Source organism: Channa argus, chromosome 16 (genome assembly GCF_033026475.1).
Source record: "Channa argus isolate prfri chromosome 16, Channa argus male v1.0, whole genome shotgun sequence".
Taxonomy (NCBI): Eukaryota; Metazoa; Chordata; class Actinopteri; order Anabantiformes; family Channidae; genus Channa; species Channa argus.
Genome location: NC_090212.1, coordinates 21,198,292 through 21,222,071, shown reverse-complemented (window position 1 = coordinate 21,222,071; position 23,780 = coordinate 21,198,292). Strand labels below are relative to the sequence as shown.

Genomic DNA, 23,780 nt, shown 5'->3' with positions numbered 1-23,780 from the left:
TTTTTAGGAGGCACCTCAGGTGTAAATGGGTTAACTAACGAGCTGAAGCCGTAGAAGCAGCAAACAGACCTAAAGCCTGAAAACACACAACAAGCATTTTGAAACAAACGTCAACTAATTATGCAAAAACCCTACTACTAACTTTAAAAACACCTACATAATAGGTGCCATTAAAAATCAGCATTTGACAGGTGTGTGTGTGTTTGCTGTGGATGTTCATCTACTTACATCAGTTTGAATGTGTTCTCCTTCCTCCTGTAGTAGGAGTTCTCTCTGCAAACTGCTCCAACCATGTTGATAGGAGGCCATCTAGAGGTCCTCTGTGGAAACACACACACAATCAGGTCTGAGTATTCCATCAATGTGACTGGAATACTGACAGTGTTGAGTTCTCGGAGGATAAAATCTGTGTTTGTCGTCTTCCATTCTATCAGAATAAATCCCTATGTTGCTGGAACACATGTGGCTTCAGGTTGCGATGTTCTTAGTGTTGGGATTACTGTCACACCTCTGCAGCAGCTGCTCTGTCCTTATACAGGCTGAACGTCTCTCCCTCCAGAACAGCAAACACCTCCTCCCAGTGCTCCAGACCCTGCACAACCACCAACACAGTCAAGCTCGGACAGTTAGCTTTCGTTTCAGCTGCCGACTTCTTTTCCGGTTGTCTGAAAACTATTAAATTCAACTAAACACGTCCCAAAGGCCACTTGCCTACACAGTTAGATAGGCTTATTAATTATTAGCTAATCTTCTAATTCTACTTTTGTTAGGTTATCACTTCTCAGCTTTTAGATAGAAGCCATCAGAAAGCTGGTATGAGTATATTATTGAGGTATTATATTAATATTTAATACTAATTTTAAATGAATGAGCGGCCCAAAACATTAGAACCACGTCTTCTTATGATGCTACTCATTTCCCATCAGTAAATAATAAAACGGCTTCATCTCATTGTGACTCGAGCTCTCACCTTGTTTGCTGCATGTTTCAGCTTGATCTCCAGCATCCCCTCCATTCTGGCTGGCTGCACTGCTGTTACCTGCATCAGTTTAACATTCACTGCAATGTTAAAATGACCTGTAACTACCTGCAGCTCAGAGACTGATCATTTTACATTTAGGAGAAACATTGACTGTCAAGCTGCACTTGAGACATTTTACCTCAGCTGTGGATTCTTCTTGTTGTACATCCTCTAACATCCTTTGTTGCTGTGGAGGAGACGGAGGCAGTTCTGTTGTTGGAGGAGAAAGCTCAGGGGAATCGTCTGCTGTGGCTGTTGCAGCAGTTGGGGAGTCGAGTGGTGCATCAGGAAGATCAGATGTGATCTGTGGTTCGAGGGTGTTGAGCTGTTTTCTCCTCGGCAACGTTGGTGATTCAGGGGGAATTTGTCTCTCTGCAACAGGTGGAGGTGGTGGTGGTTCAGTGGGAGCCACTAAATGTCGGATTGGTTTAGGTGAGTCTGGTGGTGTAGTTGGTTTCCCGGGTTGTTTTGAGGGCTCGGAGTGGCGTACGAGCACCTGCTCCATAGAGGAGATTCTGGGCTTTGGAGCCAGAGGAGGTTTGGATCTGGGATGATGGTTTTGCTCAGAAGTCTCTTTAGACAAGGAGGAGTCAGAGGTTTGGGGGGATTGGGGGGGTTTGGGGGACAACTGTGGCGGTGATACAGGATTTTTTAGAGGGGAATCAACTGAAATGCTTAGAGCAGAGTCAGAGTCTGAGGATCTGATTCGATTTCTTCTGGCCTCCACAGACAGAATGGAGCTGGGACTGGCAGGAGGACTGTTAGATGATTCTTCTGGAGCCATCCTCCTGACACTAAATCTAGAACCTGGTTCACGGTTTAGAGACAGATTCACGGGGGAAGCAGAGGAGGTGCTGAGACTAGTCTCCACTCGAGGACTGTCTGTATTCTTGACTAGCGTCTGTCTGCCGCTACTCACTGGGCGTACGATCCGTGGGGTTATTGGATCCGACGGTTTGCTCCTCAGGGAAGAAACTCTGGCTGGAGGTCTTCTGTCCTGTAGGTCTTTGTCCTCACTTCCACGAAGACCCAGTCTCTTCTCTCTCTACGATGAAAAGGAATTTGAGATTTAGAGCAAAGACAAAGTGTTCTACAATCTTACACCCAGTCCACAAACCTTCATCCTCTCCTGTTTTTGCAAAGTGTGATATAAGTGTGGTACTTTAGACCCTCCTGCTAATCAGGGGCCTCCGATTGGTGCCAAATTCATCCTGCAGCACGACAATGAGCCCAAACATCCAGCCAGGGTAAACAAGCAACCTGCCAAAATATTGTCCTGAAGCGGTGCTTTTTCATGAGGCCTTCACATGAAATATTAATTTGATTTTTCTGTTTGCTGCACTTTGAGCTCACTGACAAATATTAACTATTCATGGTGTTTGAAAGCATCCTCACACTACTTTGAGATACTACCTAAATCTTTAGTGGAGTATTGTAGAGTCAGGCAACGATATCATCCTGACAGTGCGGAGTTTCTCTTAAAGAAATAGCGACCGTAACCAACCTGTGTTTTCTTCTGCTGTAGTGCAATAAAACGGTCATTCTGGGCCTGGATCATGGCCTCCAAATCCTCCTGCCTCTTCAGCAGCTCCAGAACATCAGACAAAGAGTCCTGGACCAACCAAGAGAATCACACTGTCTTTAGATGGATATGGTACAAATTCTCAGTGTACAAATACTGCATTACAAGCCTGAGGTGATGTATGAAAACGTCGAATGTGTCAGGTGACCGATCTGGTTTCACTACATTACGTACAAATAATGGAGTTCAGCTGAGTTCAGGCCCTTAGAGGGAAAACACGGTTCTGTTACACTTTTGGCCTTTTTGTGAAATCCTGGATAATTCAACAGTTATTTAAATGAAAGCATGTGAGAAGTTTAGGGTCAAAACATTTTTTGATAAAACTGTTGGTTTGCACTTCTTCCTAATCTGTTTTCCATGTTACACCATCATCAATCGCAAATGACGTGTGGTTTCCTGTGTGTGCCACAAGAAATGAATGAAGTTCTCTTTTTAAATGTACATAGATCCTTTGAGCCCCTGGTCCTGACCTACCCCATACACCTCAGCTGTCAGAGTGTTTTCATAGGAGCTCAGCCAGCGCTCTGCCTGCTCCAGCTCCTTCTGCAGGAGCACGATCTCCAGCTCCTCCTCGTACAGCTGCCTGGTTTCCTCCCAAACCTTCTCCACCTGCACCTCCAGGTCCTCCAGCTCAGAGACACGCTCCTCTACCTGGGTGTCAGAGAGATGAAGTCATTTGTGGCTCAGACTGTCTGATTTTAGTTCACATCTGATTTGATCTGTTACCTCCTGGGACATGAAGTTTCCACCCTCTGTCAGGCGCCTTCCTTCGTCTTTCAAAGCCTGTGATTTGCTGAGCTGCCTGTCAATCTGGACGTGGTACTCGTCGTGCTTTTTAATGAGCTGCTCCAGGTCACTTCCCTCCCTGCTCTGCACCTCCCCTCGCACCAGAGAGAGCATCTCTTTCAGCCAGGACCTGGGAAACAAGATATGTGCAACATTATCATCTGCAATACGACAAATTCTATCCTACATGAATGATCATGTAGGACAGGCTGTTGAGATACATTTCTTTTAATGCCTGAATTGTTCTTTGTCGTTAATGTCGTTCTGTTATCATGACCTGTTGCTTCACCTGTGCACAGCTTGCAAGCATTTTATTTACTCTCAAAGATTCCACCGAGTGCGATTATGCCATTTAACTCAATACAGTACTATGAGGTCTTTCAGATATGAGGGAGCTGGACCATTAAGCTTTGCCTGTAGTAATTTTGGATTAATTGGAGGGTTAACAGATGTGCTGTTAAAGTTGCAGTGTTTGTGATGCAGTTTCAGAGTCTGTTTACAGCCAATTTGAGTACACAAAACCTAGGATTAACTAGCGATAAACTATGGACTGTGAATAGAAATTTTAACTGAGTGACAACACTAATCTGTAGATACACATTGTCCTTTTGACTAATATAAAGGTACAAAAGAAGATCTAGTAAAGTAAAGCTGTCAGTTTTTCATCATGTTTCCAAATCAAGTTTACTTAAATTAATCGATTAGAGCACGGTTTGAGCTAGTTGTCTTTTGGGGGCTCTGTCCAAAGAACCTACACAAGTTCAGTCCCATGGGATAAGTATTTCTGGACGTCTTCAGCCTGGCTCAGTCTGCTGCGGTGCTGGGAGGCCTTGTCCTGAAGGCTGTTCCAGCAGGACTCCAATTCCTTCAGTCTCTGAGTCACCGAGGATCTGGCCTGAGGCTGCCTTCGGATCAGAGCCCGGCCCTCGTCTCTGTTCCTGGTCACCTCCTCCGTGATCAGAACCAGATCCCTCTGATAAAAGACATCAGCAACAGGCCATTGATTTTTATTCTTCTGCCTCTTCCACATTATTCTGCAGTAAAAATGTGTCATCACAACTGCGGTTTGGAATAGGATCCACAGTCACATCAGTGTTTCCTACCTCCAGAGCCTCGTGTTGTCTCAGCAGAGTCTGAACAGACTGCAGGTCATGGTCTTGCTCCTCTGAGTCTAGCACAGCCTCCTTCTCAGCCATCCAACCCTTCAGCTCGTCCACATCATTATTAAACTGATGAACTTCCTTTGCAGACTGCAGCATCTTTAAGACATGGACCGTTACTGTTTTAAGACTGTTGCCCTCACATCCAGGCCTGCACTCTGCACTGGTGATGGCAGTGTACCTGCTCTCTGGTTCGGATGCTGCTGTTGAGGTCGTCCCACAGCCTGCTGAGAGTGTCGTCTTTCCGCCTGGCCTGACCATCCTGCTGCAGCCCTCGGCCGAGCTGCTGCACCGTGGTCAGCCGACTCCGACCCAGACTGGACACCTCCGACACCAGAACTTCCAGCTTCTTCTGAAGGACCTGGAGGAAAGAGATGAAGGGAGGAGTAGCTGGAATTGCAATATTAGCTATTTTAGAGTTTAAGTAGTTCTGAGTGAAACAGAAAATGGTAGACCACTGCACCATCACCAACACTGAACAGCTTTAAGAAGTTGGAAGTATTTTTTATTTTATCTCAGTCACATTAATGCAGTTCTACTGTAGCTGAATCTAAGCTGAAACTGATTTGCACTCGGTGTGTTTTTAGCTAAACTAGTAAAGGGGCCAGACTTCTAGTTGAGGTGTAGAAAACTAAGGCAAAGGTAGCTGCTCCCAGTGGGTCAGGTCAGGTCAGGTCAGGTGAGCACTTTGTATGGCAGCCACTGCCATTTCCCCACTCGAGTGAAAACATCATTTAGTTAATTAATAATTTAGAAATAAATCCTATTTTGTTCATCTTGTTTTCATATCACTCACTTCTGCATCCTCAAGATCTTGTCCACAGTCTTCAGACTCTGCCACGCTCTTCTTGGAGGTCAGCCATGTTTGGAGTTCGTTGGCCTCTCTCTCAAACACATAGAGTCGGAGCTGATCTTCCAGAGCAGCTCGACGGGAGGCAGAAAGTCGGACAAGGGTCTCGAAGTGTTCGACCACAGCTGGGAGAGACTTACTGACCAGGCGACTGGGACAGAGACCGACAAAATACAATGTGTCCAAAAAACACAAGTTAAAAAGCTCTTGCTCTATATTTAGCAACGCGTGAGTTTGTCGTCTGCATAAATAAGCATGCTGCATGTCCCGTTACCTGTCAGGATGCCTGAGGTTCTGCAGTGATGCTCCGCTCCCTTGCAGCTTCTCCACCGTCTTCCTCTGGCTCTCCAGCTCCACGTCCACAGAATCCAGCCTTCTCAGCAGAGCCTCTGTCGCGTCCTCGCTCCTCCCACAGTCCCGAGACTCTAAACCTGCCCGCTGCTCCTCCAACCACAGCTCCAGTTCCGACACCTCAACACAAACACACATACACACTTGTGTAACAGCTGAAGGATTCATTTGTCCTCATGTTTCAACTCTGATACAAACAACCTAATATACATCATTTGATTATGTACTAGTCCAATCACACTGTATTACCTCAGTGAGGAAGGTGTGGATGCTGACGGCCTCCTGGAGGAGTTTCCCTTTCTTCTCCGCCTCCATCATTAGCTCGTCATGGAGACTCTTCAGCTCCTCCAGACGCTCCCGAATATCATGAGACGCAAAGTGACGACCCCTGACCTGACATTGTCAGCAAACACAAACCTGCTGTAAACACCCTAAGAGTTTAACAAGTGCCTTGATTCTGCTTTAAAAATGCTGACTGGTTCCTCACCAGACTATGCCCCGCCTCCTGAACTGCCTGGACCAATGGGGCGCGGCTCGAGATTTCCTGCATCATAGCCTGGGGGGGAAAAACTTCATTTGTATTTATAATATAAAATAACCAGAACAAACTAATTCTGAGGATCCGAATGCCACTTTTAATAGACTTAACTTCCTTATGATTTCATACATATTTTCATTGAGAAGGCCTGAAGCTTCGTGGCAGTTACACTGTATGACAGTCTCTTAATGTATTTGTTACATTAACAGCTTTAAGTGGTAACATTAAGTAGTAATTGACATTAACATATTTTATATTAAATATGGATATGTGAATACTACCGTGTGAATAAGAACGAGCCGGCCCATAGAAAGTAATAACAACAATAATAATAATTATTATTATAATAACAGGCAATTTTGATCATTTATGTCATTTTTCAAACCCCAAACCGCTCTAACGGAGAGAGTTGTGTTTTTCCTCATTCCCCTCCCACAGAGTTAAAAGTTTTTAGTACATGTGCAAACTGAAAATAATGTAGACTGTGTGAAGAAGTTACCTCCAGGTTTAGGAAATTGTGATAAATATTCCTACGTGGTCTTGTTTATGGTGACTTGAGTTTCTCCGATGAATGACTCACCCCTTACTGAGACACTTAAACCTGATGTTAAGGATTCAGAAGAGGACATCTTTAACCGGGGACAGTGGGTTTCAGTGGTTACCTGGTGTTTGTGGAGCAGCTGCTGGGTGCTGCTCAGGGAGCTCCCCCAGTCTTTGGCAACAACAGAGGGCAGTCTGTCAGTCAGCCAGGCCACCTCCTCCTCTAGGTCTCTGTAGAACTGGAACAGGACCTGCCAGGCCTCCAGGGTTTCCCTGCGACTCTGCAGGGGCTCTGACAGACTGTTGTACCTGCCAGGGTAGAAACAGCTAATATTACTACCTACAGTATGGCAACTGATTAGGGCTGAATTATTTGTAGAATGCTACACTTCTGGATAAAACCCACTTTGCTTGTGACACGTTTTAACCGTGAATAGTGTAAATCAAGTCAGACTTCTAACAGTTACTTTATTGTTTAGACCTGTTAATGGTGTGTGCCACTCTGGTCTGGATCTCCTCAGCCAAGAAGTTTCCCTGAGAGTAGAAAGCCTTTGCTGTGTCCATCAGACCCTGCAGTACATAAAGTACATCAGCTATCTGTTACTGCTTCCTACAAACCAACATCACTACAACACAAGAGGAAAACAGACAGTTTTTTGTTTTTTTTTCCTTTCGGCTTATCCTGTGAGTTCAGGGTCGCCGCAGCGGATCATTGTCCACATGTTGATTTGGCACAGTTTTTACGCCGGATGCTCTTCCTGACGCGACCCTTCCCAATTTCTACCGGGCTTGGACCAGCACTGCACTGCTGTATTTGATCAGTACTAAAAACTCAATAGTCATTTGTTTACACCATAGCATAGAAAAGCTATTTTTAGAAATACAGGGTTCTTTTTTTGAACAATAAGCTGATCGTATTGAAAGTTGTGAATGGAAAATATGGGAGAGTTAAGTTAGTATAGTATCTGGGAAATGAACAAATATGTGTTGTGTACCTGGATTCTGTCTCTGTGTCCATCCACCTCTTCCTCCAGACCCTGCAAAGACTTCAGCAGCCTGTTGACAGATGGCAGGTCACTGCCACAGTCCTCATTGGCCAGTTCTCTCTCCACAGATCCCAACCACTGCTCCATGTCATCCAATGAACGCTGGACCTGCAGCGCCTAAAACACAAAGGCAAATATTACACCATGTTCCTGTTATTATATACAGTTTTTTTATAGTTTGGGGGAACTTCCAGTGTGTATTGTGATGTCCTTCACACATAAGTGTATAAAATCTAACAACCACATCTAAAGCTGTCACTGGATGATGGCTAAACAAAACACAAGCTTACTGATGCAAGACCGTGTGTGTGTTTGTGGAGGGGGGTGGGTGATACCTGGTAGGCCTCCTGCAGTCTGCTTTTCTTTTCCTTGCAGTTGTGGATCAGGACATCCCAGCTGTCTGTCAGCTCCCTGAGTCGAGGTCGAATCTTCGCTTCAGCGGAGCAGCAGTCGGTCAACAGCTTCTCCCCTTCCTGAAAAATACAAACCTTTTACAGTTCCTGGTTGGTCGGATCTGAAACTTGGTTGGATGCATCAGCTGCTCAAACCTTTAAGATATCTGTGGATTCAACACTTAAGAGAGAAATACTGCACTTCCTCAACAGATGGCAGTTAAGTTGGTATATATGACTGTTAAGAAATCACCTACAGGGGAAAGCTGACTGCAACCATGTTACCTAAATGTATAGAAGGTTGTTAAAGGAAAATAATCATACTATAATTTTTATAGCAATAGTGCTAATTTTCTTCAGCTCCTACACCAAAGCCTTATATCCAGCCTTAATCACTGTGCTCATGGGAATCCTGTCCTTCCCTATGAACTAGGAGATGCCCCAGAGTAGAGACTAGAATCACATTTACATCCAGCAATGTTGACTCAAAATCAATCAACCCTTCCTACGTGCAGCAACTTTTTTTGCCCACTGTCACGTTTTCTGTCAGGTTTCGTGTGCAAACTTGCAGACAGGTGTTTACAGCTCTGATTGCATTTGGTTTCCTTTGTAAGATGCACTCCCATAGGTCCTCACGGAACTCGAACTCATGGTCTACAGCCCAACCTGGTCCTCACAGAGACAACGTGGATTGTACACACACATAAACCGAACCTTAGTGAGTGTGTCCACTCTGTAATGGTTAGCGAGAATCTCAGCCTCGAAGCTCTGATGTTTCAGCAGTTTGGCCTGAAGGTTGGTTGGCTCCCTCCAGTTCTCGTCCAGCGCGACAGCATTACGTTCATTCAGCCACACAAACACCTGGAAAATGGACACACTTACTACACACACCTGGAAAAATACATACGTCACAGAACAGCACAATACAGTAGGCTACCACAGACTGGTAAATTTAGGCTGCTACTGATACAAACAGAGTCCAGTAGATACCCGGTAGCTGCTGGATAAGAATTGCTGCAGCTGCAGTGACTGGTCCAACGCTTTGCGACGAGTTCTGCTCTGCTGCTGCAGCTGACTCCACCTATATACAGATAAGTGGAGGTTTTCATTTTTCATATATATTACAAAACACATATATATATTTAATCGTGTACAATGGGGCAAACTAATATTTATACAATAAGTAATGAATTGTTCTTTATGAATGAAATTGTTATTAAACAACACTGTGTTATTTCAGACACATTAACAAGACGACTGATATCAGTTGATGATATAAAGCTGTTGCTGGTCATTTAATCTGGAGAAATTATCACTATTTACCATTTTAAAATCAACTTTCTACCAAAAATATGCAATCGACAATCGAGAGTTTAGTCCCGCTTTAAAAATGACCTGCTGGAGATTTTTCACTGTCTGTGTGGATGTTCTGACCTAGTAGAGATCGTTTTGCTCTTGGTTTTGATATTGTCTGCATCGTAGTGCTTCTGTTGGATCATCTTCTGTGCCAGTTTCTCCACCTGCTCATGCTGGTCCACCTGAGCCTCCAAAGTCTCTTCAAACTGAGTCTGCTTCCTCTGCAGAGTCTGCACCTCCATTACCGAGCTCTGAGAACCAAGAACAGATAAGACGAAAGCTCTGTGGTGACCTTGTTGAGAATATTTTAACTTCTTAGCCCTTTTGGGAAACAAGTTTTTTTTTTTTTTAAATATGATGATCTTTACCCCCAGGTCCTGATTGGACAGGAAGGCCTCCTTGTTGCTGAGCCAGCTCTCACACTGCTCCACAGAGGCCAGGAAGATCTGCAGGATGAAAAGACCATTAAAGGGTGGCTGATGGCTGCTGCGTCCTGGTCAGAGACTCATCATAAATACTGCCAAGTTTAAATGTAATACAATAAAGTAAATCCTGCATTATCACCTGCAGGGTTCGAGCTTGCTCCAGGATCACGTTGCGGTCCTGCCAGGCCTGACCAAGTCCAGCTTGGGCTTCATCCAGCTGGTTCAGGGCTTTCTGGATCTCTGCCTTGGAACTGTGACCTGACCGCATCAGACCGAGACCAAAATCCCGGACAGAGTCGATTCGCTCTGCACGGGCGTCGATCTCCGCCTGGAAGAACACAGAGTTTAATGTTCCGACTGTTTTCACCAAGTGAAAAGAGAAGTCAACCACACTGAGCTGGTTTCAGAGAATCCCTCACCTTCCAGTCCTGATGCTCTACAATCAGATGGTCTGCTTCAGCCTTGGTCCTTGGGAGGCCTTTCTCTGCCATCTCACTGCTCTGCTTGAGGCTCCACTCCAGCAGGAGGCGCTGGTTAACTTTGAACAGCTGCAGCTCATGAGCCTCCTGGAGCTTCTCCTTCCTAAATAGAACGTTTTGCCATCAGTCTATCTGCTCACACACACCACAGCATTTGATCCAAAGGCTCATGAATATGCAGAGGTAAGTGGTTATTTTATATTTATGACTGGTTATAAACGGGTGGTGTAAAGCTACAAATAAATTACTGTTGTGTTTAGAGATAATATATTGTTCAGTGACATGCTGTTATGGCATATGTTGGAGACTGTTCTAGTAATTTATTTTAAATGGGACACTGTTGAATGTAGAGGGGCTGGATTGACATCTTTGGCATTGGCCTACTCCTTCAGTTACAGTTTAAAAAGAGATTAAGGTAAGGGAAAACACAAATTTAAGGGAAAACACAAATTTAAGGGAAAACACAAATTTAAGGGGAAACACAATGCTGTTTGCGGACAGAGGCAGGTCAATAACTACATAATTCAAATTAGTTTCAGTTTAACAAAACTTAAATTTGTGCTTTTAATAAAATATTCTCACCTGTGTTTGACCTCTTTTTCCAAAGTCTTCAGGACTTTCTGAACCTCCCTCTGTTTGTTCTTTAGTTTGTCGCTCATCACCGATCGAGCCTTCAGGTGATCGGACACCTCTTTCTCCAGGGCCTGATGAGAGACGAGAGACGCCGTCACTGCAGTGTCACATGCATAGTTACAAAGCTCTTACTAAGAAGCTCCTCAGGGCTCCTCAGTCTCATTAGAATGATTCTAATAGTCAACCAGCTGGAGTGTGGCCATACCTGTGACCTCTCCTGGATGACCCTGGCCTCCCTCTCTGTTTCCTCATGGCGTCTTATCAGATTCTCTACACTCTCCACATCACAGCCAAAGTCGTGACCCTGCAGCAGCAGCATCTAAAGAGAAACATGAAAAACGCTCCACATCATCACGCTGCAGGTGAGCCTCCGATAACAACAGGTGTGGTTCCAAAGTAGCGACAGATGACCAACCTTCTCATTGGCTCGGTCCCTGACTTCCTCCAGCTCTCTGATGAGGGCGTGGACCACCAGCGCCGCCTCCAGCTTCTTCTTGAAACTCTTCAGGTCTCCCTGAAACATCCTCCACCTGAATGAGATGAGGCATTTAGTGTGAGACTTTGCAAAATGACCAACAAAGGTAAAAGTGCTGATCATTACCTGTCGTTGAGTTGCTGTCTCCTCTGTCTGACAGTCACCAGCTCGTCGGTGCTCTGTCTCTTCTCCAGTCTGTCTGCCAGTCTGTTGATGGCTGTGATGTGAGCATCATCCACTGTCACTTCCTACACATGAACTATACTTTTAATATCATTAGTGAGACAAACAGCGGAATGTGCAATTATGCTCATCACAATTGAAGCTGGTAGTGCAGCATCGTTTCACTGTAAAGAGCTGTTTACTGATATTGTTTTTATTGTGCCGACTCAGGATGGTCATAAACCAAACTTTTCCTGCTGCTTCAAAATAAAAGCTTTCAGATAACCAATGGGGGGCTTTTATTGTGATGCAGCTGAGGAAACTGAAAAGTGTTTAGCAGTGAGTAAGTTGCACCTTAGCAGCAGTGCTACGCTGTAAAGCACAATGTGAGCGTGCTCATTTGGTCAGTAGAGCAGTTTTAAAATATGATGGTTACAAAACAAAAATGAGTCAAATCACCCCCTCTCCAGTTCCTCTGAACTCGCTCAGCTTCTTCAGCAGCTGAACTCCATGTTCATAGTCCTTTCCAACATCTCCAACATTGATCATCACCTCCTGAAACGTAGAAAGGTCAGAGGAGAAGAAACATCCCACAGTGTAAATCTGTCCATCGTTCCCTCCAAGTGTTCACCTCCTACCTTGTGTCTTATCCAGGCCTCCACCTCTTCGACCTTTTGCAGGAACTCTAGAAAGTCTCTGTTATCTTCCAGAGCTTTCCCTCTTGTGGCCACTGCCTTCTTCAGCTCCTCCCAGTGGAGCTGCAGGGTGGCTGAGCTCCTCTTCACTTCCTTGGCCCTTGGGTGGTGAAGGGAGACCAGCTCCTCACCAGCCTGGGGATAAGGAAGGAGACTGTTCACCCGACTTGGCTTCTTGCAAATGGAACCAGTGCACAAAAACAGAACCGACAGATTGTGCTCGAACCTCCAATATCCAAGTGATCAGACTTTTTACCTGCTGCTATAAATACCTAAAGTTGCTGTTCACATAAACATTTGAATTAAGATGTGCATTGTGTTTATTGTTTTCAGCAACATAGTATTTAACAAGCCGCTGGAGGTTGTTTTACTGTATATGCATGTAAATCTGCATGAATGAATAGAACTTACTCTCACCTTATATTAAAACAATAATATATATATGGCCTTACGAGCAGTACAGATCTGATGATCTCGCCGTGAGCCAGGATTTCTGCCTCAAACACCTGGTGCTTCTGAAGCAGCTTCATCTTGGTCTGCAGATTGCTGAGGTCGGCTTTACTGTCCTCTGCCATCTTCTGCATGCGCTCAGACACCCACTCCTCAGCCTAACAGACAGACAAGACACGTTAAGGTAGGTGTGTAAACCCTACAGGTTAACTATGTTAAATACATGGAACACATGGAACAATTAAGAACAGAATGGCAAAAAAACTAAAGGTTGGAATGAAATTCAGGCTGTTGTTTGTAATCATTAACCCAGGTACTGGTTACAGTACCTGGGTGAGATCTCGGTTGAAGATGCACAGCAGCCTGGAAAGCTCCAGCTCCTCTCTGCGTTTGATGGACAGCTCCTTGATCCTATCACGTCTCTGGAGGAGGCCCTTGAGCTTGTTTTGGACCCGTCCACTCTTCTCTCTGCTCAGCTGCTTCTTCAGACGCTCAGCCAGCTCCTTCAGAGAGGACAGCTGGACCAAACAGAACAAGGGAGATTTGAATAAAGCTTAAACATGGGAGCATTTTACAGCTAAGTAAAGAAGCACTAAGCACAGGCTCCAAGATAATTAAAATGATAAAGATTACAGCATCAGCATTTTGTCCTGAAAGTACTTTTACTAACACTAACTAGCCAAATTCTGCACAAAGTTTTAGGTAATTCAAAAATAGATTCAATCCAGTGATTGGTGCACAAAGTCCAATTAACATCGACACGAAACAGGCTTTGGTCCCATCCATTTTGCAATTTCAGAGGTGAGACTGGTGGACTGATTAATCATAGTGTAATGCTGATTAAATGTGTTGGTTTGTATACATTTATTTTAAGATCTTGCAAAATTTCGTGTGCAACAGGTTAAGAGTGCTGTCTGTACTTAAAATCAAACTGCAAAACAATCAGAACCCCCATTCCAGGTTCTCAAATAATTCATTTAGTTTGAGTTCTGGACAAGACAAAAGATGTCTCTTTGGCCTGTTTTACTATACTTTGAATGTACACTCCACACCCACACATATCCTACACCTTAGCCAGTAGAAGAGAGGAGCATACTAGACCTTTTCTTCTTGTGAGATCAGCAGCTTATCAAAAGCTTCTTGATGCTTGATTAATCCCTCTGTCTCATCCACTGTGTTTCCCAGAGTGCTGTTCTGTAAAAGGATCTGTGTGGAGACATAGCAGAAGTTTCACCACTGTTCCGGCACTGAATGAGACTTTCTTGTGGAGAGTAACACAGAAGAGTGTACCTCCTGTGAGCTGGACATTTTGTCCATGCTGTTAACGTCTTTGTAGAAGATCTGCTCCAGATGAACTGCTTCTAACCAGCTTTGCTTCTTGTTCCACTGCTCCTCCAGTTTGTGTCGTTCTTCCTGCAGAGTATCAAGCTTCTCCAACACCTGGAAATATCATGAGTAAAGAGTTATACAGGTCTGACACCAGCCTGGACCATCTCTCCCCACTTAGTCCTCCTCACCTCCTTCCTGTTGCTCCTGTCCTGGGTCTGCAGCTCCTTTCCCAGGTCCAGAGCCTGTTGGTAGGTTCCCTGTCGGGCTTCCATCTCAGCCAATAGCTGCTGGTGCTGGGCCAGCTGAAGAACTGCAGTGGCCACGTCACTGATAGTCTCCTCAGCGGCCATCGAACTAATCACCTGACTGCACCACAGGCAATAGTCCTGCACCTGGAGAGCACAAAGACACATGGGTGAGAACCGTGAAGCATTGTTGGATTGTTAGCAAAAGGTCATCTGTCGATCTGACCTCACCGTGTTAAGGAACATGTATCGCTGGCTTGCCAATTTTAGCTCCTGCTCCCTCTGCTCCGTGTGAAGTCGGAGCTCCTCCCACCTATCCACCACTTGCTGCTGAACTTCCTGTAGGCGGAGTCTCAACTGAGGTGTGCAGAGTTGCAGGATTGAATCAGCAGCATCCAAATGCTCCTGCAACTGAATTACCGAAAAAAAACAAAAAAAGAAAAACAGGGTTTAACAGAGAAGCCGCTATGATGATCACTGGTACTACTGTATGTGCGTGTCTGAGAAAAGTGCTGGATCTCAGCTATTAAAATTTAGCTGTATATCTGATTTTAAAAATATAATTGTTTTTTGCACGGAGGTTTTTGAAATGAGAAGTCAATGTGATTAAATTCCTGCATTTCCAAAAAGAAAACATGGTTTTATTCTTGACAACTGCACAGTGATGTACCTCATCAGGTTCAGCTGTACAGTATTAAATGTGACTGTTTTCACAGTATATAACCTCGGTGTGTCTGTACCTGTTGCTCTATAGTGGCCAACTCATGGAGCAGCGCCTCATGTTTCCTCAACTGTGAAATCACTCCTTGTAAATCCTTTGCCACGTCATCAGGGATGCTCTTCTGTCGCTCCTACAACGACATAACGTGAGATAGACACAAGGCGTTGTATTGGCGAATGAATGGGATGGATGGATGGATGGATGGATACCTTAATGAGAGTCAGCGCGTCGGTCAGGTCCTGGTAGCAGCGGTGACATTCCTCGGCTCTCTGCAGCTGATCCTGACGCTCTCTGGCTGCATTCTTTAAATCTTCCCAGCATGCACTGCAGACAGCAAAATATATCCGAATTAACAGAAAGAAAGGGGGAAGATACATATATGTGAAGGTAAATATATTGTTTAATCTTCCCTCATTTTCCCTGTTTAATCAGTTTTTCTTATCTAAAGATGTTCAAATCTTTTGACTTCTCATTTTAAAATGTTTTAAAATGCCAAATGGTTCTTTTTTTGTCATTTTTGCATTTCATTGGCAACAATGAACCTTTAGGAAATGATCAGAAAAAGCTTTCAACAAGCCAGAGACACTTTTTCATCCATCTGCATCACTTTGGCTCTGCCTTACTGCCTAATAAACAAGAAGACTGACTCACTAACTTTCCCGTGTTTGTACCTGAGTTGCTGCAGCCTGTCTCTAACTGCAGAGCTCTGTGGATGTTTGCTGCGGATCAGCCGAGCCGCCACGTCGTTGCAGCTTTGCAGTCTCTCCTCTCCGACCTCCAGCTGCTTCAGGAAACCTTCAAACTTCCCACAAAGCAACTGAAACATCAGCGACAAACAGAAAGTCTTTACTCTGCAGTCACCCAGGTAAACACCGAGACGGGCACCAAGACACATACACGCAACCATCCTTCTTATAGCTCATTTACAGTTTCTTGCTGCTGCAGACGGTTGCCCCAATTTCTAATTTCTATTATCCCTGTTGTAATTTTCTTGAGAGATCAGAGTTTTTCTGTGATCAGCATTTCATTGTATGTTCACCACGATAGAGCAAATGCTCCGTCTGGTTATTCTAAATCACAAGAGCATGAGAAAGCTGTGCATTACGTGAGGATAACAAGTAGAAAAGTGGTCTGATTTAGCTGGGAAATCGCTGTTTAACATATCCGTTTTATAATGTTACAAATCTATTCAATTAGCTGTTTCATATATGTAGAACATACTGGTTATTTCAATACAAATGTGTTTTGTGTCAGTTATCCTGCTTTTTCCTTGTTTTTTATAAAAGTTAAATCATTTATTTAACAGTGGTTTAAAGGAATCAGTGGTTTTTACACACACACACAAACACTTATATATGTGTGTGTTGTAAATTACCCTTAACATAATTCTTTGCTAATTTTTCTATGTAATTCAGTGAGGATTATAACAAACATGGCATCTGACAGCACATACATCCATGTGCTGTTTTCCCAGTATTTTGTTTTTCTTTTGGAAATTAGTTGCAGCCCTGGACCACTTCTAGGAAAATCAACATGCAGAAACTTACCTCCGTATCAACAACTAAATATTCCATCAAAGTCCTTACATGCTACCACTAGGATTAAAAGTCACTGTGGGAGTGTGGGAGTGGCTGGATTGCCGTATGGCTAGAGAACATCCCACATAATTACAGAGTCCTGAGTTCAGGTCTGGATGAGGACCTTTCTCCTACCGCTTCTTTATCCTCTCAGTGTCTGTCTGATCTCTGGCACTCATCAAACAACACCTTTAAAAACTGTGATAGTGGCTGTAAAAAGATGTAACCTGAACATGTTGGAAGTCGTTGCCCAGCTCCTGAGACTCCACCGTCTGTCTCTGCTGGTTCATCCAGTCCTCAAACTCTAAAGACTCTCGCACTAAGTCGTGGAGATGCAGGACTTCTTTTAACCTCTGTGCTCTAAAGACACACAGGTGCACAGACAGATGTCCAATAAGAAAAAGCACAGATGCTTGAGCCACTTTAAATGTAATGATTCAAATTGCTATTCATGAGAGAGAAAACTGGGTCTGCATTCACCTGAGAGCAGCCTGGTGCTGCAGCTGCTGGTTCAGGCTGCTAAGACGACTGTAGGGCCGGCCGAGCTCCTCCAGACTCCAGTTCTGTACTGCCTGCTCCACCTGGTCTCCCAGCATCTCCACCTCCCCCTCAAGTACCTCCAACCGTCCCTCCAGCACCTGCAGAACCATGATGGCACTGATTATGGATATTTGTCTTTGTTTTTATGGATTTCCAAACAGACAAAATGTCCTCAAAAGAACAAGTAGATTAAAAAAAAAAAGACAAAAAGACAGTAGTGACATATGACATGATACGTTTGTCAGTTTTTCACACTTAAAGTCACTTAAATCAACTCTCCTCCCTGTTTTGATCCTCACTAGGGTTTCAGAGGTCGTCCTGCACGGAGCTGGAGGCTCAGTAGTAGCTGGACTGCTTTACTTTCTGACTTCTAGTAAGTTTTACTTCAACCTGTGTTTATGTGTCTTTTCACTCCACTTTTAGATCATTTTATTATAATTGAATTTTTTCACAATTCTTCGTTTGAACAAATTATAGAAAGAATAATTAGTGTTGGCAAACTAGGGGTGGGATGCATCAACTTATATCACACGTTAAAACATACAACTTACATAAAATGTGACGTTACCTTGCTTTAAATAAAATGTAGAGAGACTTTATATTAGTGTGTAAATCCCAGATCACCAGTTATGACTGGCCTATTTCCTGCAATGCAGACTTTGTTGTATGTGCTTGTTTAAAGAGAAGATGATTGAGGAAAATATTGAAATTTATATTATTTATGAATTTAAATGTACATTTTATTAAATTGTCATATTCATTGAAAAATATCTTAGTGAATCTTGTACCTCGTGTTTGGTGATGAGTCTCTGTGTGGCCAGTTGATCTTTGCCATAATCGTCACTGTTCACTAGACTGAGCGTTTCTGTTAGCCTGGACTCCAGCTCTGAGCAGTCCAATAGCAGCTGGAGGTGGATCACGGTAAGAGATCACATTCAGTTCGACAATGGCACATTTACCTAAAAATGTATGTAATACTACAAATACAGTGAAATATAATAAACATTTACAATTTTTGTTTCTCTTACATGAAGTCTTTGATTTTCTCCTTCTCTCAGTCAGTCTTGCTGCCCCTCATCCACCACCACAAATTATTAGTGTAAATGCATCATGCTGAATACTAATACAACTACACCACCTGCACTTTAAATAATGAAGTCTCTGTTCCTCTCGTACCTGTTCTCTGGTGATAGCTTTGCTCAGGTGAGCTGCTCTTCTCTTGCAGGCCTCCTTGAGCTCCTCCCACTCTGCACTCAGATGTGTGCACCTGCCAAAGAAAAGTGTTTCAAGTGTTTCGTAACAATACATTTAGCAAAAACAAGTTGGATTTTGGAGAATGGGTAACACTTAGCTTCAAGTCCACAGTTTCAAGTCTTTTATACTAATACTTTATCCTTTAATAAATGTTTTAATTTAATTATGTATTTAAGAGCCTATAATGTATTTGTTAGCAATTACTATTCCCCCTTTTGTCAACACCCATAAAAGGTGGCTGCCGGATAAACAAGTAAAGCATGACAACATATTGTTAAAACACTGTTTTAACAATATGTACTGTCCATAAATAAATATTAAAATTTCCTCAACTATAATAGTGTGAATCTACTGATGAGGCCCTTTAGCTATATGTACTTTATGTTACATGAAAAACATATGCTTTATTTATGAATAACATTTTAGCTAAGAGGCAGGCAAATGTGTACAGCTGTGTGCTGGAATTTCCATGAGGTCACCGTGTTACCACAGTCGAATGCAAAGAAATATCATCCTTCAGTAACATTTGGTATTTGGAGACCTTTTTTATTCCATACAGTGAGCTTATTTTGCTGGTAACACATTTATTTATTTAAAAAACACATATATTTGAAGGGACCATTGAACCAGCTACATTAACTGTACACCAAGCAGTTATAACAGTCTCCAGCTCCAGACTGGCTACAAGAGCAAAGTGCTGCTGGAGCACTGATAATTTGGACGGGAGGAAAATTGTTTTTCTGGAAAACTTGCACTTTGAATCGATAATACAAGATGTAGGACCAGCTAATTACTAAATTGTAGTATTAGTACTTCATCTTAAGATCTTAGTACTTCCTCTATCACTGCTAAAGGAAAACAAAATTGGAATGGCACCTGTGGAGCACTTCCTCCCCGTCTGACCTGCTGGTTCTGGCCAGGTCCTGTCCCTTCTGCAGGATGTGGTTCAGGTGTTTTTGATGGGCGTTTACTTCGGCCTGCAGCTCCTGGATAAACACAAATAAGCTAAGTTTCACTCTCAATTTGATTCATAGATGTTGGGATATGCCTGGAAAATGCACCTTTAGATGTTAAAATTATATTGATACTTCTCACAGTGTCCTCAGTAAAACTAAACTTTGACTAATGTGACAGTTGATGTCTTTGAGCATTGACCTGTGATCCTCTTGGTACCTTGTGTTTCTGCATGAGGCTGATGGCTCCTGCTAGAGACTTGTCGTATCCTGTGGATCCAGAGGTGGGAACATGTTCAGAGATCCAGCTCAGCTCCAGGTCGACATCGTGATAAAACCCAAACAGCAGCACAGACGCCTCCAGCACAGCCCGACGCCGGTCCAAAGGTTTCTGGAGGGACTTGAACCTGCAGAACAAGGTCCGGATTAAGTCCATATCATCTGGTTCAGTTTCTGATGTACATTTTGTTTTTCACATGATTTTTGTCACTGTTTTGGGGTTGCAGGCACTATGGAATAGTGGAAAGGTTAAATTTGATATCAGTGCAGTTAGATTGAGCTTGATGGATTAACAGACTTTATGTTTGTTGTTTGCATAGTATCCGTTATGTAACACTATCATTTGAGAATACACCAAAAACATGCAGCATGAAGCCAAAGACGATGACAGATCGACTAAGAAACCTATGAAAAATCGAAGTAAAGAAGCGGAAAAAATTAAAGCCAAGTAAAAATAAGAGAAAAGTACTTGAATAGTGCTTGAAACTAAAGAAGAAAAACGGTTATACAGGTAGAAAAAGGTAAAATGACATTCAATGGCTGTTTCATCAGGAAGGAGGCCGAACTGGCCCAGGTTAAGAATCTTCCTGAACCCAGCTGTGCTGCAGAGGTCACAGAGCTGACTCACAGGCTGAGGTAAGTGTCCGTCTCCTGGAGGATCCTGTGAGAGTCAAAGTGGTTGGAAGCGAGGTGTTTGGCCCTGCTCACGATAGAGTTGATCTTCTCTGCCAGCTCCTTGGCTTCCTGCTCCAGCTGCTGGTGCTCCTTCACACACAAACAGATCAGTTACCAACACGTTCCACATTGACTGGGCAATCAGACTGGACCAGACAGGCTGATCCAGAGTCAGAGAGCTCACCTTCAGCAGCTGTCGACTGGAGCGCAGGTCGTGACCTTTGGTTGCGTTGTTCAGCATCCACTGAATGGCCTCAATCTTCAGCTTGGCATCCTGAGGAGGGAAAAAGACTTTGATGAGGCTGATACTGAAACTGTTGCAGTGGCAACAGGATGACAGTCAGTTTTTGTTTTTTTAAATCATTTTAATGTATTGACTTACCTGCAGCAGCTCCATCAGCTGCTCCTGCTGTCCTGCCTGTCTTAATTTGTCTCCTCTGTCTGCCATTTTGTCCTGCAGTGTCCTCCACCGGCTGCTGAGCTGAGTAGACTTCCTGCTGATGCTCTGACTGTTGTAGTGCTCGTCAGCAAGCATCTCCTGCCCCGTCTGAATAAACAAACTGATGCCTTTAAGCAACACATACCTGTATGTAAGCTGACCTGAGTTGTTGGACTGTACTGCAGAGCAGCAGTTTACCTGAACCAGTCTGTCCAGCCAGACCTGGTTGGCCTGCATCTCCCTCTCAGCTGCCTCGTGTCTCTTCAGCTTTGGAAGGATGTTGGTGGGGTCGCGGTACGACTCGTCCTCCGCCACTTTAAACTTTTCCTCCATCCACAACAGCAGCTCATCTGCATCCCTCTGAAACTCCTGCAGCACAATTCAAAGAAACAAAGAAAGGGATTTTTCTTCAACCAAAAATGCTCTTGTGTAATAAAGTAGAATGTGTCCATCAATATATCGAAGATACAAAACAGATAAAAACTAATATAATAATACCTGGTATTTCTTAGAAGCCAGCAGCAGATTCCTCCTCCGCTTGCTGCTCTCTTTCAGCTTCCCGTTGGCCTTCTGGAGGCTTCTGCTCCGCTCCTTAATGCTGAAATGAACATTTGTCAAAAGAGTTGGGACGATGTGTAAAACATTCCCCTCATAAGACTCCAGCAAAAGAAGAGGAGATGCTACACAATGGTAAACATCACCCTGTTCCAGCTTCTTTGAGATGTCCTCAAATTCAAAATGAGCTAATATTTTCCATGAAATGGTGAAATGTCTCAGTTTCCACATCTGATATGTTGTTTATGTTCTATAAAATATGGGTTCGTGAGATTTGCAGATCATTGCATTGTGGTGTTATTTAGGTTTAACACATTGTGCCAAAGTTTTCGGATTTGCAGTTTTGTTTTTGCTCAATCAAAGGGAAATTAAATAGTGGAAATACAGAGCAAAGACAAAATTTAGTGTAATTAGATATTTGAGAGAATGTAAAAACAACTTTCTGAAAAACATCACACGTTCATATTTCTCTTATACTTTATAAATTGATAGTTGTACTGTAGTACAATTTCAGTGCAGTCAAATACCAAGGCCGACTGGATGCTGAGGTATTTTCTCTACTTTTACTCCATCTTTTCAGATGTTCATGCACTGAACTTTTGCTCGAATGGATCAAGCCAAAACTCTCGGCTTGTTGTCTCTATACTGAAGTAAAGGTCACGTGCTAACATGTGTGGACACTGACATTAATGTTCTCTTACTGTTTTGCCGCATAGTGTTGCTGGTTGATCAGCTCCTGGCTGCACTGAGTGAAATGACCAACGCGTTGGTCCAACGCCTTCAGGAGACCTTCCAGCTCTTCCTGCCGACCCAGCAGACCGTGCACACTGTCCACCGAGTCCTGCATCAGTAAACCCAAAAAATATCATCAATGCGTTTCAAACCTGTTTTGACCTTCACAGCAGAAAAAAACAGATCAGAGTGATGAATTCACACCCCAACATCCTGGACCCTCAGTCGAGCTTCATGTCCCGACAGCGCCGTCTCAATCCGGTCTCCCTCCTGGTTCAGCCTCTGGAGCTCTACTTCCTGCTCCAAACGCTGCTTTCTACGGGTCCATAACCTGTCCAGATTTGACCAGTCAGCATTGAGATTATCCAGGATCTGTTGGATGTCAACGCCACCTGTTTTCCCATTGGAGCCCAGCTGGAGAGATTTCCCCAACTTCTCCAACTCCTTCAGCCTGAAGAAGTACAAACAAGGGGACAATCCAAGGCAGATTTTAGAGGTTATTTCAATTAGAATTGTGGAATTATATTGTTGCTGTCATGGCTAAGAAAAAGTTCATGCTTAATAACAAATTCTACTCCATTCAAATTCCATTTATAGAATATATCAAAAATCATAGATTTGCCTTAAGTGGTTTTACAGCCTTTTCCAACACGACACCTTTTGCACTTAGATCTGCTTAGTTCCTAAACACGAGGACTTAACTGTCAAACTGGAATTTGTCTTTTGAATTTAGGTGCAGTCCTGATGGCATATATGCCACATATATCTCACTGTATACATACACACTACAAATGTAAAACACATACAATAATGTATTTCTAGGCACCTTCTCCTCCTCCTCCTCTTTACCTGTTCCTCTGCTCCTCCACCTCCAGCCGGAGTTCTTGGTGTTGCTCCAGCAGTGCCACAGCTGAGGCCACGTCAGCGGCAGCCTCTTCCTGCAGGAGGCTCTCCTGCACCGAACCCGCCCAGCGCTGCAGCTCCTTGGCCTGTTGCTGGAAGCTCTGCAGCCTGCGGGCCTCCTCCAGGAGATGCTGTCTGTCTGCAGACTGACGCTTCACCTGGACAGAGACAAAAGTATCAAAGAGGTCGGATATGATTTGTTTTCAGAACATACATAAATTGTGTCAGTGAGTTAAACAACTTAAAGTAACTCGGTTTTGAAATGAAGGTTACATTAGTGTTTGTGTGATAAGTTCTATTTGCATTTGTCTTTATAATGCAGGTTGACCAATTGTGCAAAAGGGTGTGGGTGTCTTTCCATGACATGTCTCTTCAACAGTGAGCCAGTGTCCCAAAGTGAAAGGGGCTCTTGTTGTGACTGGCTACTAAGAGGACTTAATACAACATTTGAGGATATGCAATTCACAGTCCAATATCACTTTCCAATTCTATGCATCCATCTTCCTCATTCCTCAATCAGACAAAATAAACTCAAACCTGTTTCAGCAGAGCCTCCAGACCTCGGACCTCGTCCATTATGGCTGCACTCTCTGCTGGGCTGCAGTCCTGCTTCCTGTAACACAGGAAATAACATCAT

The 23,780-nt window shown here is 43.6% G+C and overlaps 1 protein-coding gene across 5 annotated transcripts in view; it reads right to left on the bottom strand.

The window, feature by feature from the left end:
• sptbn5 (spectrin, beta, non-erythrocytic 5) overlaps positions 1 to 23,780 on the bottom strand; it is a 47,382-nt gene that overhangs the window by 7,433 nt on the left and 16,169 nt on the right. For 3 of the 5 annotated variants that reach the window (XM_067480605.1, XM_067480607.1, XM_067480608.1), the window contains exons 24-77: positions 23,681 to 23,756; positions 23,090 to 23,301; positions 22,445 to 22,691; positions 22,210 to 22,349; positions 21,452 to 21,551; positions 21,152 to 21,322; positions 20,897 to 21,061; positions 20,699 to 20,788; positions 20,468 to 20,604; positions 19,781 to 19,967; positions 19,484 to 19,593; positions 18,530 to 18,620; positions 18,142 to 18,258; positions 17,294 to 17,451; positions 17,041 to 17,173; positions 15,908 to 16,053; positions 15,446 to 15,560; positions 15,256 to 15,366; positions 14,747 to 14,926; positions 14,459 to 14,662; positions 14,232 to 14,381; positions 14,043 to 14,147; positions 13,271 to 13,459; positions 12,944 to 13,099; positions 12,435 to 12,626; positions 12,256 to 12,351; positions 11,761 to 11,882; positions 11,575 to 11,689; positions 11,365 to 11,478; positions 11,109 to 11,230; positions 10,467 to 10,629; positions 10,187 to 10,375; positions 9,991 to 10,068; positions 9,701 to 9,873; positions 9,257 to 9,347; positions 8,981 to 9,127; positions 8,210 to 8,347; positions 7,824 to 7,991; positions 7,310 to 7,398; positions 6,951 to 7,137; positions 6,238 to 6,306; positions 6,000 to 6,143; positions 5,674 to 5,870; positions 5,346 to 5,550; positions 4,731 to 4,910; positions 4,493 to 4,648; positions 4,145 to 4,362; positions 3,330 to 3,519; positions 3,078 to 3,254; positions 2,526 to 2,633; positions 1,161 to 2,066; positions 971 to 1,039; positions 509 to 592; positions 229 to 320 (exon numbers count right to left, since the gene is read on the bottom strand). In XM_067480605.1, the coding sequence (XP_067336706.1) occupies positions 229 to 320; positions 509 to 592; positions 971 to 1,039; positions 1,161 to 2,066; positions 2,526 to 2,633; positions 3,078 to 3,254; positions 3,330 to 3,519; positions 4,145 to 4,362; positions 4,493 to 4,648; positions 4,731 to 4,910; positions 5,346 to 5,550; positions 5,674 to 5,870; positions 6,000 to 6,143; positions 6,238 to 6,306; positions 6,951 to 7,137; positions 7,310 to 7,398; positions 7,824 to 7,991; positions 8,210 to 8,347; positions 8,981 to 9,127; positions 9,257 to 9,347; positions 9,701 to 9,873; positions 9,991 to 10,068; positions 10,187 to 10,375; positions 10,467 to 10,629; positions 11,109 to 11,230; positions 11,365 to 11,478; positions 11,575 to 11,689; positions 11,761 to 11,882; positions 12,256 to 12,351; positions 12,435 to 12,626; positions 12,944 to 13,099; positions 13,271 to 13,459; positions 14,043 to 14,147; positions 14,232 to 14,381; positions 14,459 to 14,662; positions 14,747 to 14,926; positions 15,256 to 15,366; positions 15,446 to 15,560; positions 15,908 to 16,053; positions 17,041 to 17,173; positions 17,294 to 17,451; positions 18,142 to 18,258; positions 18,530 to 18,620; positions 19,484 to 19,593; positions 19,781 to 19,967; positions 20,468 to 20,604; positions 20,699 to 20,788; positions 20,897 to 21,061; positions 21,152 to 21,322; positions 21,452 to 21,551; positions 22,210 to 22,349; positions 22,445 to 22,691; positions 23,090 to 23,301; positions 23,681 to 23,756 (8,469 nt within the window). Of the gene's footprint in view, positions 1 to 228; positions 321 to 508; positions 593 to 970; positions 1,060 to 1,160; positions 2,067 to 2,525; positions 2,634 to 3,077; positions 3,255 to 3,329; positions 3,520 to 4,144; positions 4,363 to 4,492; positions 4,649 to 4,730; positions 4,911 to 5,345; positions 5,551 to 5,673; positions 5,871 to 5,999; positions 6,144 to 6,237; positions 6,307 to 6,950; positions 7,138 to 7,309; positions 7,399 to 7,823; positions 7,992 to 8,209; positions 8,348 to 8,980; positions 9,128 to 9,256; positions 9,348 to 9,700; positions 9,874 to 9,990; positions 10,069 to 10,186; positions 10,376 to 10,466; positions 10,630 to 11,108; positions 11,231 to 11,364; positions 11,479 to 11,574; positions 11,690 to 11,760; positions 11,883 to 12,255; positions 12,352 to 12,434; positions 12,627 to 12,943; positions 13,100 to 13,270; positions 13,460 to 14,042; positions 14,148 to 14,231; positions 14,382 to 14,458; positions 14,663 to 14,746; positions 14,927 to 15,255; positions 15,367 to 15,445; positions 15,561 to 15,907; positions 16,054 to 17,040; positions 17,174 to 17,293; positions 17,452 to 18,141; positions 18,259 to 18,529; positions 18,621 to 19,483; positions 19,594 to 19,780; positions 19,968 to 20,467; positions 20,605 to 20,698; positions 20,789 to 20,896; positions 21,062 to 21,151; positions 21,323 to 21,451; positions 21,552 to 22,209; positions 22,350 to 22,444; positions 22,692 to 23,089; positions 23,302 to 23,680; positions 23,757 to 23,780 lie in introns of those variants that run through there. The other 2 variants (XM_067480606.1, XR_010911108.1) reach the window with 2 other exon arrangements.